We start from the raw sequence: 13807 nt of genomic DNA, 5'->3' as shown, positions 1-13807 counted from the left end.
ACTGAATCCATCAGAAAATAAGAAGAAAATTTAGTTTAGAAAAAGCCTGAAAAATCCGCCTGCTTTTCCGCACCTCTTGTCTTCGTTCTTCCCTTACTCCTTGTTTTTCTTCTTCTTTTTCTTTTCCCCTTTTACGTTTCTGTAACCGAAGAAAAGCTTAACCCCAATTGATTGCTGATAGTAAAAAAAAGAAACGGTAGAAATCTTCAATTATGTGCTGGCCACTCTTTGGTGTCCTTGCTGTTGTTTACCCCTTGATTTCAATAACTCAGTAAATCCATTTAAAACATCAACGGCCAAATCTCTCTTTAATGCCTTCACGCCAAAACCCATAATATAAAAGAACACACCACAAAAAAAGTCAAACTAATTAGGAGCAAGAAAATATGGGAATAACATTCCTCTGCTTTCCTTTTCCATTCTCCCCCAACTGTGCAACTCAAATTTAACCTTCCAGGTCATCTTTGCTACTTTTCAAAAATTGCCCAGACTCCAAAAGTTAAGATAATTAACCCAATGCTCCAGATTCATCTTCTCGTAAAGATCCACCGATTGAAACTTTGGTGGATGAAGTACTATCTCTGGTACTATCTCTGGTGGTGTGTGGATTTGAACACTATCATTTTCTTTTCTTTTTCTTGAAATGGAATTGGTCGGCTACCCTTGTAGAATGCCAATTGGTGAATGCAACCTTTTCTTTCTTTTGGAACAGAAAACAATAAAAACTCTTTCCCATGGAATTGGTAAGAAGCCACGCGCAAGTGAACGGTCTAGTTGACTAGTCAACGTCCTTTTAGACTTGTAAAACAATATGATCCCTACAGAAAAATTCAACCAAATAAGCTGTTGTCTAATTTCTAAAGGAAAGATGCATAAGATTTGGATGAGCCAAAAATGTAATTAAAAATTTCCCAACTTGTGAATATCACTTAAGACCAATTTTGACTTAAGAAAAAAAATATATATAACAAACACATTTCAACTCAATCCACTTACTCAACAAAACCAAATTCCAGCTACTTTATTTGAATTGAACTTAAAAGGATTGAATTCATATTTTTCTCAAAACCATGTAATTTCATTCATTTAGAACAAACAGGACACAAGAAAATGTAGCTTTTGGAGTAACATAAGTAGCAAAATATGCGCTCATCATTAAATCATGAACGTTGATGTGTATTTAAACTAACCTAAATAATAGATTAATTTAAACCAAATTAAACTCGCAAGCGTACGAATCAATTGTAGTAATATATGCAAAAACTTGCCTAAAACAGTCATGTTTGACTGGGCTTGCACGTATTCGTTAACTTACGCTGTCCACTGTTAGCTCACCCTAGCCCCAGGCCTTTTGTTCTTCTAGCGTAAGTGTTAGATGTGTGATTTGTGTACTGTGATTCAATGGATCTAAAAAGATTTCTGGAAGAAGGTTTGAATAATTTCAAAGAGCTTCACAGTGATGGAAGCCTCACACTCATTTTATTGAAATTGTTCACTCTCTCTCTTACATGGCAAAACGAATATTACCGTTGCACTGGGGAGGGAATATCGCCCTTCTCTCTCCTCTAACGGAATGAAAACAATCTCACCCATTCATGTTATCTATCCTATGAGACAGTTACATGTGTCATGCAACACTACTTACTCTAACTTAATCTTGAGCATCCATTTGGAATGTAATCCAAGGGCTCTAATTAAACAAGTAAAAACACAAACTTATTTTAGCTAAAATCACATAAATACTAAACACAGAGAGTACCCAGTACAGTGGAGCACCAAAGAGAGTCCCAACAAATAGACAATAAGAAAGTTTGGCAAGTCTCTGTACAAAGCTGTTCTCTCTATAAACAAAGGTTAAGCTGGTATTAACGTCTTGTGGGTGTCAAGAATCAGAACTGAATGAACATATACCGTATGGTGTTGTAACATTATTACTCAACAAGGAACGTTTGTGAACAAAGCCAAATGCTCATAAGCATATACTTCTGTTCTACTTCATCTATATATTTAATGCTGATCACGATAAGCTAGAGCTCTAACCTTCATCGTTTCCTACTGTAACTACTAGGAAACATTGTAATGTTAGACTAATTTAACACGAGAAAAATTAATATTGTAAACTCCAAGTACAACAAGGCCTGCAGCAACAAATTAATAAATTCGAATGCTGTTACCTTCTCTTTAGAATCGACATAACCATCAACCTATATAGTCCCTAGAAGCACAACTATCTCGTCCAACTCAAATTTAGTTAATCAGGTTTCAACAATGGCCTCCAGAACTTCAAGCCTCAGATTCTTCTCACTAATAATTTTTTCATTTGCCATTGTCCAAATGGCAATAGCCGGAGACCCGGACATTATTACTGACTTCATAGTGCCGCCAAATGCAAATGGAACTGTAGATGGAAACTTCTTTACATACACCGGCTTTCGTGCCCTTGTTGAAGGAGACCCTCCCACAGCCTTCAAGGTTATGAAGGCATCCTTGGTTGAATTCCCTGCTCTTAATGGGCAGAGTGTTTCATATGCCGTCCTTCAGTTCCCACATGGCACTACCAACCCACCACACACTCATCCTCGCTCGGCTGAGCTACTTTTCCTCGTTGGTGGTACCCTTGAAGTTGGTTTCGTTGACACCAAAAACAACCTCTTTAGGCAGACACTTCAGACAGGTGATCTGTTTGTGTTTCCCAAGGGACTTGCGCACTTCCAGTACAATGTTGATGCAGAAAACCCAGCCATAGCAATTTCTGCATTTGGAAGTGCAAATGCAGGAACTGTATCAATACCCTCCACCTTGTTCACCACCGGCATCGACGACAATGTGTTGACTATCTCCTTCAAGACTGATGTTGGCACCATTCAAAAGCTCAAGGCTGGTCTTGCTCCCAAGCCGTAAAGATAGTCACATAATCAGAGAATTGATGACCAGTATTGCATTGTTTGTTGAATAATTACCAGTAATGTGTTCAAAGGGTGTGCCATCAGCCTGTATTACATTGTTTGCCATAATTAATTTATTCTCGACTATATCATAACATTTCCTTGATTATTTGTGGTGGATTAATGTTTTTTTTTTTTTTTTTTTTTTTTTTTTTTGTATTAAATAATATTTTGCTTTCACAATTCAGTATAAAAGTTTTTTTTTTAAAAAAGGGGGCATGTCTGATTCGTAAGACTTAGAGTTGTAGTTGGACCAGTTCAGGGGAAATTGAGTAAGCAAGAAGGGTTGTTCGATGTGGGTTTATGCGGAGGGTGTGAGGTGTATGTATAGGGAGTTGGATTCTCTTTCCTCTTTTTTTCCCTCCCCTTCACTCCTTTCCTATTTAAACGGTCACGGTTAATCCATGTTAACATCTTATATTAATTTTATATAGAAAGAGAAAGTCAAAATAGAGAATGTGAGAGAAGGGGAGGGAAAGGGATGGAAAGAGGAGGGGAGATAATTCTAAATCCATACGTATAGTGTGGAGTGTGCAGGTAGTAGTGGAAAATATGTGGATGGTGTATTGAGATAAGCTGTAACTGAAAAAGTAGATGTGGTGTGAATTTAGAATGTGAGGTGCATTGAGAAATGTGGGTTGTCAATAAAATAGTCCAAACAAGAAAGCAATAAACTGTTAGTTTTACAATAAATTATGTTTTCGAATTGTGCCTGCTTGACAATCAATTCTAAGGGTAATGCTAGGGAGATCAAATTTGTAAACCAAATAGTGTATCACTAATAAGAAATAAGCATGTTAATCGACATTTAGTTAATAAACCAATCATCTGCAACAACATCATTTGGTTTGCAATTTTGGTTTAAAAAATTTAGTCTCGTTAGCATTACCCTTCTTTTGAACCCTCCCACCACCTCTCCCTTTCTCCACTCCTCATTTCTCTCATATACTGTCTCCTTTAACTCTAAGCAAAAGAAAACTAAAAGCTAAGCCAACAACTTGTAATAATCGTTCTCTTCCCTAGACCAAGACCTAGGTTCGAGTTCTGCTGTCGAAAATTCATCTTGGTCGGCGATCTATAAAAATAAAAAAGGAGCCAAGACCCCTCTTTGTAAGTTCTCAGATTGGCTTGGATGGGGTAGCCTCCCCTCCCCCTGATCTTTTAAAATACACAAAAAAAAACTAAGAACTAAAGACTAAAGCAAATGACAAAATGTGCCGTAAAATTTTGTATTATTGAACGAATTCATTTTTTTTGTTTTTTAAATTCTTGTAGTGTTGTTTGCGGCTAGAGGCTGACAAAGACTATTAACAGTAAGAATTATGTGACTGATGTCCAGCAGCAAGAAGTACTGATGCTGTTTGAGTTAATTGGTACCCAAAATACTAGTTTTTGTTTTCTTTTTTCTTTTTTCCGAACCAAAATACTCATTTACACCAACCTGGGACGCAATTGGTTGAACTAAAATACTAGATTGTTGGTTGTTCCAAAATTTTGCAACAAGATAATATAAAACTGGGCAACGGAGGAATGGAGTTTGGCCATACAACCACTCTGATGCTATAAGCTGCAGACTGCAGGTAATTAACATTGATTAACAGAGAGCAATGGATGTTGTTAATTCAGCCCTTACCTTGAACCAAAAAGGGTCTAAACAACAAAATAAAAAACGAAAAGGGACGTCGAAAAATACATTACTTCTATTAATATTTTATTTCTATTTAATATTAGTATTGGAGAAGTTAAACAAGGGTTGTTATCTCTTGTTTCTATTCCAAGAAAAAAAATACAAATTAACAACTGTGGTACCGCAGCTACGACAATGATTACATTGTAATCTTCATCTCCAGTTTGGCAAGTCTTTCTGTACAAAGCTGTTCTCGCTGTACTTTTTCTATAAAGCAAAGGTTAAGCTGGAATTAATGGGTGTCAAGAATCAGAACTGAATGAACATATACCCTATTGTGTTGTAATATTATTACTCAACAAGGAACATTTTGTGAACAAAGCCAAATGCTCACAAGCATATACTTCTGTTCTACTCCATCTATATATTCAATGCTGCTCAAGATAAGCTAGAGCCCTAACTTTCATTGTTTCCTACTGGAACTACAAGGAAACATCGTAATGTTCGACTAAGTTAACATGAAATAAATTAATATTGTAAACTGCAACTACAGCAAGGCCTGCAGCAACAAATTAATAAATTCGAATGCTGTTGTTGCCTTCTCTATAGAATTGACACAACCATCACCCTATATATAGCCCCTAGAAGCACAAATATCTCATCCAACTCAAATTTAGTTAACCAGGTTTCAACAATGGCCTCCAGAACTTCCAGCCTCAAATTCTTCTCACTAATAATTTTCTCATTTGCCATTGTCCAAATAGCAATAGCGGGAGACCCGGACATTCTTACTGACTTCATAGTGCCTCCAAATGCAAATGGAACTGTAGATGGAAACTTCTTTACATACACCGGCTTTCGTGCCCTTGTTGAAGGAGACCCTCCCACAGCCTTCAAGGCTATGAAGGCATCCTTGGCTGAATTCCCTGCTCTTAATGGGCAGAGTGTTTCGTATGCCGTCCATCAGTTCCCAAATGGCACTACCAACCCACCACACACTCATCCTCGCTCGGCTGAGCTACTTTTCCTCGTTGGTGGTACCCTTGAAGTTGGTTTCGTTGACACCAAAAACAACCTCTTTACGCAGACGCTTCAGACAGGTGATCTATTTGTGTTTCCCAAGGGACTTGCGCACTTCCAGTACAATGCTGATGCAGAAAACCCAGCCATAGCAATTTCTGCATTTGGAAGTGCAAATGCAGGAACTGTATCAATACCCTCCACCTTGTTCACCACCGGCATCGACGACAATGTGTTGGCTATCTCCTTCAAGACTGATGTTGGCACCATTCAAAAGCTCAAGGCTGGTCTTGCTCCCAAGCCGTAAAGATAGTCACATAATCAGAGAATTGATCCCCAGTATTACATTGTTTGTTGAATAATTACCAATAATGTGTTCAAAGGGTGTGCCATCAACCTGTATTACATTGTTTGCCACAATTAATTTATTCTGGACTATATGAGAACATTTCCTTGATTATTTGTGGTGGATTAATATTTTGGTTTTGTATTAAATAATATTTTGATTTTACAATTCAGTATAAAGGTTAGAAAAAGGTTTTTTTAACCTTAATCCTTGAAAAGGATAAAAATTAATAAAATCCTAATGCCAAATTACATATTGGATATAGTCCCTTGATGTGTCCTTAATTCAAATTAATTAATGTGTATTTTATTCAATGTCTCCATTACACATTTTAATTTTTTTTTTGACCAATTTTTTTTTTAATTTATTAGTTTTATTTAACATTCTTCAAACTTGAAAGGCTCAATGAATGTGCCTAAATGACACATTCCGACCAAAATCAAGACGTGCTGGCCGTCACCACCGTAGCTCGATATTGTCAGCTTTGGGTCCTAACCACGCCCTCATAGTTTTATTTCTGAGAACTCACACGAGAACTTTCCTGTGGGTCACCCATCATGGGATTGCTCTCGCACGCTACTCGCTTAACTTCACAGTTTCGATGGAACCCGAAGCCAGTGAGGTCCCAAAAGGCCTCGTGTTAGGTAGAGATGGGAATATACATATAAGGCTTACAGAATCCACTCCCCTGGGCAATGTGGGATGTTACAATCCACCTCCCTTAGGGGCCCGACGTGGACAATATCATGTTAGGCGGACAATATCGTGCTAAGTTAGATTTTGATTTAACTTATGATTTTAGTCTAAAAGTCATCTTTGTCAAGGATTAAATCAAGTTTCCTAAAAAAAAAAAAAGAGGAAAACTAATGAAAAGGGTTTGAAAACTTTGAATTTTAATGATAAGGACAAAATAAAGAGTAAAGTGAATAGTACCAGGTTTGACTTTTTAGTGTAAAAATGTGGTTTTTCGTTAAAATGAACAGTATCGCGGGTTTTTCGTTAAAACTCCCAAAAAAAAAGGGGGCGCATGTCTGATTCATAAAAATTAGAGCTATAGTTAGAACAGTTATGGGGAATTTGAGTAAAAAAGAAGGATTGTTTGAGGTGAGGTGTAAGTCGAGTGTGAGGTGTATATAGTGTGCAGTGCGAGGGTAGTAGCGGAAGATATGTGGGGTATATTAAGGTACCATTTGGTACGTGGGACGAGACGGAACAGAGTGGGACAAGGCGTGCCGTCCCATGTTTGGGGCCCCTAAAATGGGTGGAACGAGCTGTTCCACGGGACGAGTTTTGGGTGAATTTTCGTTCCACCTCATCCCCCTGGAATGACTCGTTCCACATCCGTGGAACATAAAATTATAACCTCTCTATCTCCTTCTTCTTCCTCCTTGTTTCCATCCGAGGGCATCTTTGCTCCCGCTCCGTTCCGTCCTGTCCCGTCTCGTCCCGTCCCATTCTGTTCCGTCCTGTCCCGTCTGCATACCAAACGATACCTAAGATAACCTGTAACTGAAAAAGTAGATGTGGTGTGAATTTAGTATATATGTGTGGTATATTTAACAATATTTGGAGTGTCGATAAAATAGCCCAATCAAAAAAGCAATAAATTGTTAGTTTTACAATAAATTATGACTTAGAATTGCTCCTGCTTGATAATCATTTCTTTTAAACTCTCCCACCACCTCTCCCTTTTTCCATTCCTCATTTCTCTCATATACTTTCTCCTTTAACTCTAAGCAAAATAAAATTAAAAACTAAGCCAACGAGTGGTAATGATCGTTCTCTTTCCTAGACCAAGACCTAAGTTCGAGTCATGCTGTTGATAATTCCTCTTGGTGGGCGATTTGTGGCTAGAGGCTGACAAAGACTAGTAACAGTCTAAGACTCATGTGACTTATGCCTAGCAGCAACAAGTACGTACTGATGCTGTTTTGAGTTAATTGGTAACCAAAAATTACTAGCTTTTGTCTTCTTTTTTCTTTTTTTCCGAACCAAAATACTAATTTACTCCAACCTAAGATGTAATTGGTTGAAGGCGGCCCTAATCACTAGGACAATCCATCACGTGCAAAATACTAGATTGTTGATTGATCCAAAATTTTGCAACAAGATAAAAGTAAAACTGGGCAATGGAGGAACGGAGTTTGGCCATAAAACCACTTTGATGCTATAAGCTCCAGTCTGCAGGTAATTAACATTGTTGGAAATTAAATATTATAATTATTCTATTATAATATTTAATTATAAAATATGAATGAAAAATAAGAGTCAGTCAAGTGTTAAACGTTATGCATTAAAGGGTGCTGCAAGCGAAGCCATCCCCTTTAGTGATGTGTCTGTTAGAGGGTACTACTTAACTACCTAAACCCTAAACGATACATTTCTTCGGCAAACAGTATACTTGAGTTTTATAAAAAAAAAACTCAAGAACTATTGTGTGACAGCCTGTCCCGAACTTTTCGTACCGTATGGCTGAAATGACAGTTTTCCCCCTAGTATGTTTGTTTCGTTGTGTGGTCGTTTTTGGAATTTGGTTGGTTGATTTTGGACCACAAACACACACCCACACTCATTCCTCTCTCTTTGCCCTGTCCCGTATCTGTCTCTCCCTCTCTCTCCTCTCTTCTCTTCACTATACGTCCAGACAACACCAAAACCATTGCTAACGTTGCGTATCGAGGAAACAAACTACATATTTGTGCTCGTGAGGTTCTTAGGAGTTCAACCATACCCATTTCAGGTAAGGGAACCCTTGTTTTCACGTCGAACCCGAGAGGTGTAAATCGGGGTACTGTTCATGCACACGTTAATTCTTGTGTTTTTGGGAATTTCAAGCTTGTAGGAAGCTTGGTGAGGTCCTTAGGAGGCTCGGGGTAGTTCGTTTGAAGGTTTTGGTCGTCGGGATCGTGAGTTGCAGGTTTGGCCGGAGTTGGTGGTGTTTTCTCGGCGAGTTTTCGTTGGTTTTAGTGCTTGAAAGTGGTAAGGATTTGTTCCTATAGTTGTAAGCTTCATTTTGGTACCAATTTCGTGAAATGTGGGTGAAAAACGAGTGAGATACGAAGTTTGGAAGTTTTCCTGGTTTTCCGGCGACGGCGACGGCGTCAGAGTTTGGCCGGAGAAGATGACGGAATATTCCGTCAGTAATGCCGTTAAAGAAATCTGTTAGACTTGACGAAATATTTCTGACGGCGTTAACTAACGCCGTCAGTGTGCCAGGCACGTGCCTGCGCGTGGGCGGCGCATGTGGTCGTGCCTTGGTCAGTGCATGGGGGCGTGTGCGGTGTCAGAAAATTATTTTAAAAATATGGGGATGTTCGTGAGGTTGAGTAGATCATGTTGGTGTATTCATGCACCCCATTTGAGCATTGTATGAGAAGTTGTTTCGTAATGTTGGTTATGTGCTTTAAAATTTATGTTTTTATAATTGTTTCACATATAGGTGAGACCTATCCCGATGACGAGCACAGTCACTCGAGGCAAGGGGGTTACGACCCTTCTACATACTAGTGAGTGGGCTTTTGGTTTTCCGTATATACCTATATACTTGTGATTTTCCCAGAAAATGAAATTAAACGTTTATTTGTTTTATATGCCATGCATTATGTTTGCCCGGTTAATTATGCATTATTATTTGCATATATACATATGTTTGGTGCTGCGGACGCGCAGGTAAGTGCCAGGTAAGTTATGGTTTATGTTTATGTTTAGTAGTGATTTAAGATGCATAGAGAGCTCATAACCTGCACCCCCGGTGTTAGTGCTCGCGCCCGAAGTAGGGCACAGTCCTTCATGTGTTGTTCACCTCCCGCACCACATGCTCATCTTGGATCCACGTTAGGTGCACAATCCTGTCGTACAGACCACTTTAGGTGGTTCCGACTCGTAGGTGACCCGCGATTATTCGCCTAGTCTTCAAGTGATCCTAGCACTTGAGCGTATCTATTTACACCCAGTCCTGTCGTACAGACCACTTTAGGTGGTTCCGACTCGTGTGCAGGTGTAGTCATTAAGTTGGAGAATTGAGCTCTAGATTCAGACGTACAGGTCACGTTAGGTGACTCCGGCTGACAGATTATATGGCATTGATTTAACATTACCTGAGTACTTGCATTCTATTTAGAGGCATATGACATGGCATATTTTATGAGCATGTTAGCTATATTATGTGTATATTCTATTTTTCTGGGAGGTATACTGGTTTTACGGCGAGGGGTTAGAACCTTGTTATTGAAATGATTTCGAAAAACTTTGTTTTTACGCACTCACGCTTTCTGTTTTGCACCCCTCCAGGTTCTAGTTTGGATAGCGCTTTTGGTGGCTCCCCATAGGATTTCTCGGCATATCTGACAGATTATCGCCAGTGTAGGACCACCTTTGGGTGTGTTTATTTAGTGTTGTTTCTCCCGGACTACACTAGGTCTTCCGTGCTCTGAACATTGTTTTTCACACTTACGCTTGCACATGTATGTTATTTACTTTGTGTATAGCTAGGTTTGTATGTATTCGTACTTTTATTATTATTCTTAGCTTCCGCATTGTGCACATGGTTACGTCACTTCCACGTGACAGCCAGCATGCCCTGATATCGGTCGGGGTGTTTATTGTAACATTCCACATCGCCCAGGGGAGTGATCTTTAAATGTATATTCTCATCCCTACCTAGCACGAGGCCTTTTGGGAGCTCACTGGCTTCGGATTCCCTAGGAACTCCGAAGTTAATCGAGAAGGGGGCGAGAGCAATTCCGTGATGGGTGATCCACTGGGAAGTTGCTCGTGAGTTCCCAAAAACAAAACCGTGAGGGAATGGTAAGCTCAAAGCGGACAATATCGTGCTACGGTGGTGGAGTAGGCCGGGGAAGTGATCCGCCCCGGGCCGGGATGTGACATATTGTCTTTTAAGATATAGAATGAAGAGAAGAGTGGTTTCTTCAAGGTTTTTTATTCCTTGTTAGTCAAATTCTGAGTCGTGTCTTGAAAGTATGGAATATATGAAGTTCACCAGAGTCCGAAGATTGATATGCTTTGACTTCGGATTATAGATTGTTGAATCCTGGAAGATGGACGCCTACCGAACTACAAGCACAAGAGTCAGGATAAAATTCTGTCTTTAAGACAATGTATTTATGCAAGCCTCAATCTCTAAGTTTGTCAGTTTTTCTAACTATTTCTCTAGTTGTTTATGTTAATCTTATATATAATTGTTGTAGTGAATTTATTTATTATTATCATTAGAATTACATTGTTTTTTTTTATATTTTCTAGTATTACTCCAACAGTTAACATTATTAATAGAAAGCAATGGATGTTGTGAATCCAGCCCATACCTTGAACCAAAAGGGGTCTAACCAACAAAATAAACAACAAAAAGGGACGTCTAAGAATATATATATATATTATTTATTTCCATTTTAATATGAGTGTTGGAGAAGTTAAGCAAGAGTGAATCAAAATAACACACATCATTTCTAGAACTATAGTATAATAACCCAATATTTTTTAAAGTAACAAAAATAACCCACATTATTTCTGAAACTACAATATAATAACTCACACTATTTCTGAAAGTAAACCAAAATAACCCATATTATTTATGAAACTACAATATAATAACTCACACTGTTTCTGGATCTACAATATAATAACTCACACTATTTCTGAAAGTGAACCAAAATGACCCACAATATTCCTGAAAGTGAACCACTATTTCTTCAACTACGACAAATAACCCATACTATTTCTGAAAATGAACCAAAATAACCCACATTATTTCTCAAACTACAACATTATAACCCACACTATTTCTGAAAGTGAACCAAAATAGCTCACACTATTTCTAGAACTACAACCACACTATTTTTGGAACTACAGAATAATAACCTACACTATTTTTTAAAGTGATCCAAAATAACTCACACTCTTTATGAAAAATAACAAAATAAACACTATTTCTAGAACTACACCAAAATAACTCACACTAATTTTGGATTTGAACAAAAATTACGTACATTAAGGCTACAACTATCACAAATTTATACACTATTTATAACACTGAAGAAAATATACACTATATCTCATAATTCTAAAAAACGTTAGGCGGTAGTCAGGTGGCGGAATGGGTGAATGTAAGTAAATGAGATGAAAGTTTAAATAATTAAAATTTTGTAGGACAAAGTGGCAACCATTTTAGAATAATATTGTCATAATTTCGGTGTTTAAAAGAATTATTGAATAATCGTTACACGACCAAAAACTTTTGAATGCATTTAACTTTTTGTAGAGATGACTTTAAATGACAACCTAAAAATAAACAATTCAAATCGTCGTGCAACATTGCAGAATAAGAAAGAAAATTACGGTTTCTAAATTGATTTGTATAAAAAATAACAAGGTGATTTGTAAAAAGCATAACCTGGCGACTTATAAAGCTACAATTCAAAACAATTGATTTGCTGATATAAAAATAATTTAATGGGATATTGCTACTATGTAATTTTAATTTCACGTGCAATTTTTTTTTTTTTTTGGTTGATTAATTTTGATTTTATTCATGTTGCTAGATTATTAAGATGCATTCTTACTGGATACATGAGTAATAGGCAACATTGATGATAATAGCTTATTTTTGTATTTATTTAAAAGTCAAATCAATTAGTGCTACAATGGACGGCCTGATTGGGAGAATTGATAGAAACTTTTAAAATTTTCATTTTGGGTAAATGACATTTTACCCCCTCAGATTTAGGATCAATTTCAATTTCTTACAACATTTTTAAAACATTTCAATTTCATACATTTACTTATAATTTAATTTCAATTTCATACATCTGTTAGAAAATCTATTAAGTTAACCGTTAAATGATGATGTGGCAAATATAGGGTTCCTATTTGTGTTGACGTGGCTACAATATTTATGCCACGTGGCTAAATACTTAATAAAAAAATTTTAAAAATAAATAAATACAAAGAACCTAGAAATCCCCGACCCACTTCTCTCCTCCCCCGCAACACCACCCCCCCCCCCCCCCCAAAAGAAACCCATCCCTTCACCACAATTACAAATTTAGAATAGGAATGTGATTGTGTAAATCCTATTTAGATCAGGAATGTGATTGTGTAAATCCTAAAGAATCTGGGAAAGTATTATATATTCCTATTAGGATTAGATTACCTATTAAATATTGTTATCCTAAAGGGAAAGGTTTTACCCTTTCTACTACTATAAATGAAGGCACAATGGGGTGAATCAAACACACCCACAATTACACATCCCTCTCTTCTTCTTCTTCTCTATTGCCGCACCTTTCTCTCTTTCTCTCTCTATAGCCTCCATAATTGTTCAATAAATTATGCCTACAACACGTTATCAGCACGCTCTTGACGCTACGCTAAAAAGAGTTTATTTTCAATCAAGGGAGTATTACGTTTTAATCATCCTATTCATGATGAATTGAATTGATCTACATGCTATTGATTCAATTTAATTTTTTTGTGTTGAACGTGATACAACACATTGGAGATACAATTCCGACTCTTCGAGAAGGATCTTCTACAAATTCAAAGGCTTTAGTCGTTTTCTACTAATCAGGTATACTTAAAATAAAGGAAGATATTTGAAACGTCCATGAAGCATGAAAACATTCTTCATGATACATGAACCCCCTATGTTTATATTTTCCTTCCGATACATATATTGTATATATTCATATATTTGTCAATATATATATATATATATTTGTTTTATGCATTACGCAATTAAATTGCCATGTAGAATTTGTGAGTCAAAGCATTTTCATAAATTAGAAGCATATTAGGGTTTGTAGAACCCTAACAATTTCAAGAAAAAAAAAAAAGATTGGAACTTGGGATTTT

At 37.2% G+C, this 13807-nt stretch overlaps 2 protein-coding genes across 2 annotated transcripts; both read left to right on the top strand.

The window, feature by feature from the left end:
• The first annotated feature begins 2268 nt into the window (after positions 1–2268).
• On the top strand, positions 2269–2901 carry LOC137741432 (germin-like protein 9-3). The gene has a single exon (XM_068481149.1). It carries the CDS (start codon positions 2269–2271, stop codon positions 2899–2901), a length of 633 nt encoding a protein of 210 aa, XP_068337250.1.
• A 2365-nt stretch (positions 2902–5266) lies between these two features.
• On the top strand, positions 5267–5899 carry LOC137741386 (germin-like protein 9-3). Its single transcript, XM_068481105.1, has one exon. The coding sequence runs from the start codon at positions 5267–5269 to the stop codon at positions 5897–5899; it is 633 nt and encodes a 210-aa protein (XP_068337206.1).
• The last annotated feature ends 7908 nt before the right edge of the window (positions 5900–13807 follow it).

Source organism: Pyrus communis, chromosome 8 (assembly GCF_963583255.1).
Source record: "Pyrus communis chromosome 8, drPyrComm1.1, whole genome shotgun sequence".
Taxonomy (NCBI): Eukaryota; Viridiplantae; Streptophyta; class Magnoliopsida; order Rosales; family Rosaceae; genus Pyrus; species Pyrus communis.
The sequence above is the reverse complement of the archived record's forward strand: the minus strand, read 5'-3'. Positions and strand labels throughout refer to the sequence as shown.

Excerpts from the sequence above, each read along its gene's own strand:
- LOC137741432 (XM_068481149.1), top strand. The coding sequence starts at position 2,269 with ATGGCCTCCAGAACTTCAAGCCTCAGATTCTTCTCACTAATAATTTTT.
- LOC137741386 (XM_068481105.1), top strand. The coding sequence starts at position 5,267 with ATGGCCTCCAGAACTTCCAGCCTCAAATTCTTCTCACTAATAATTTTC.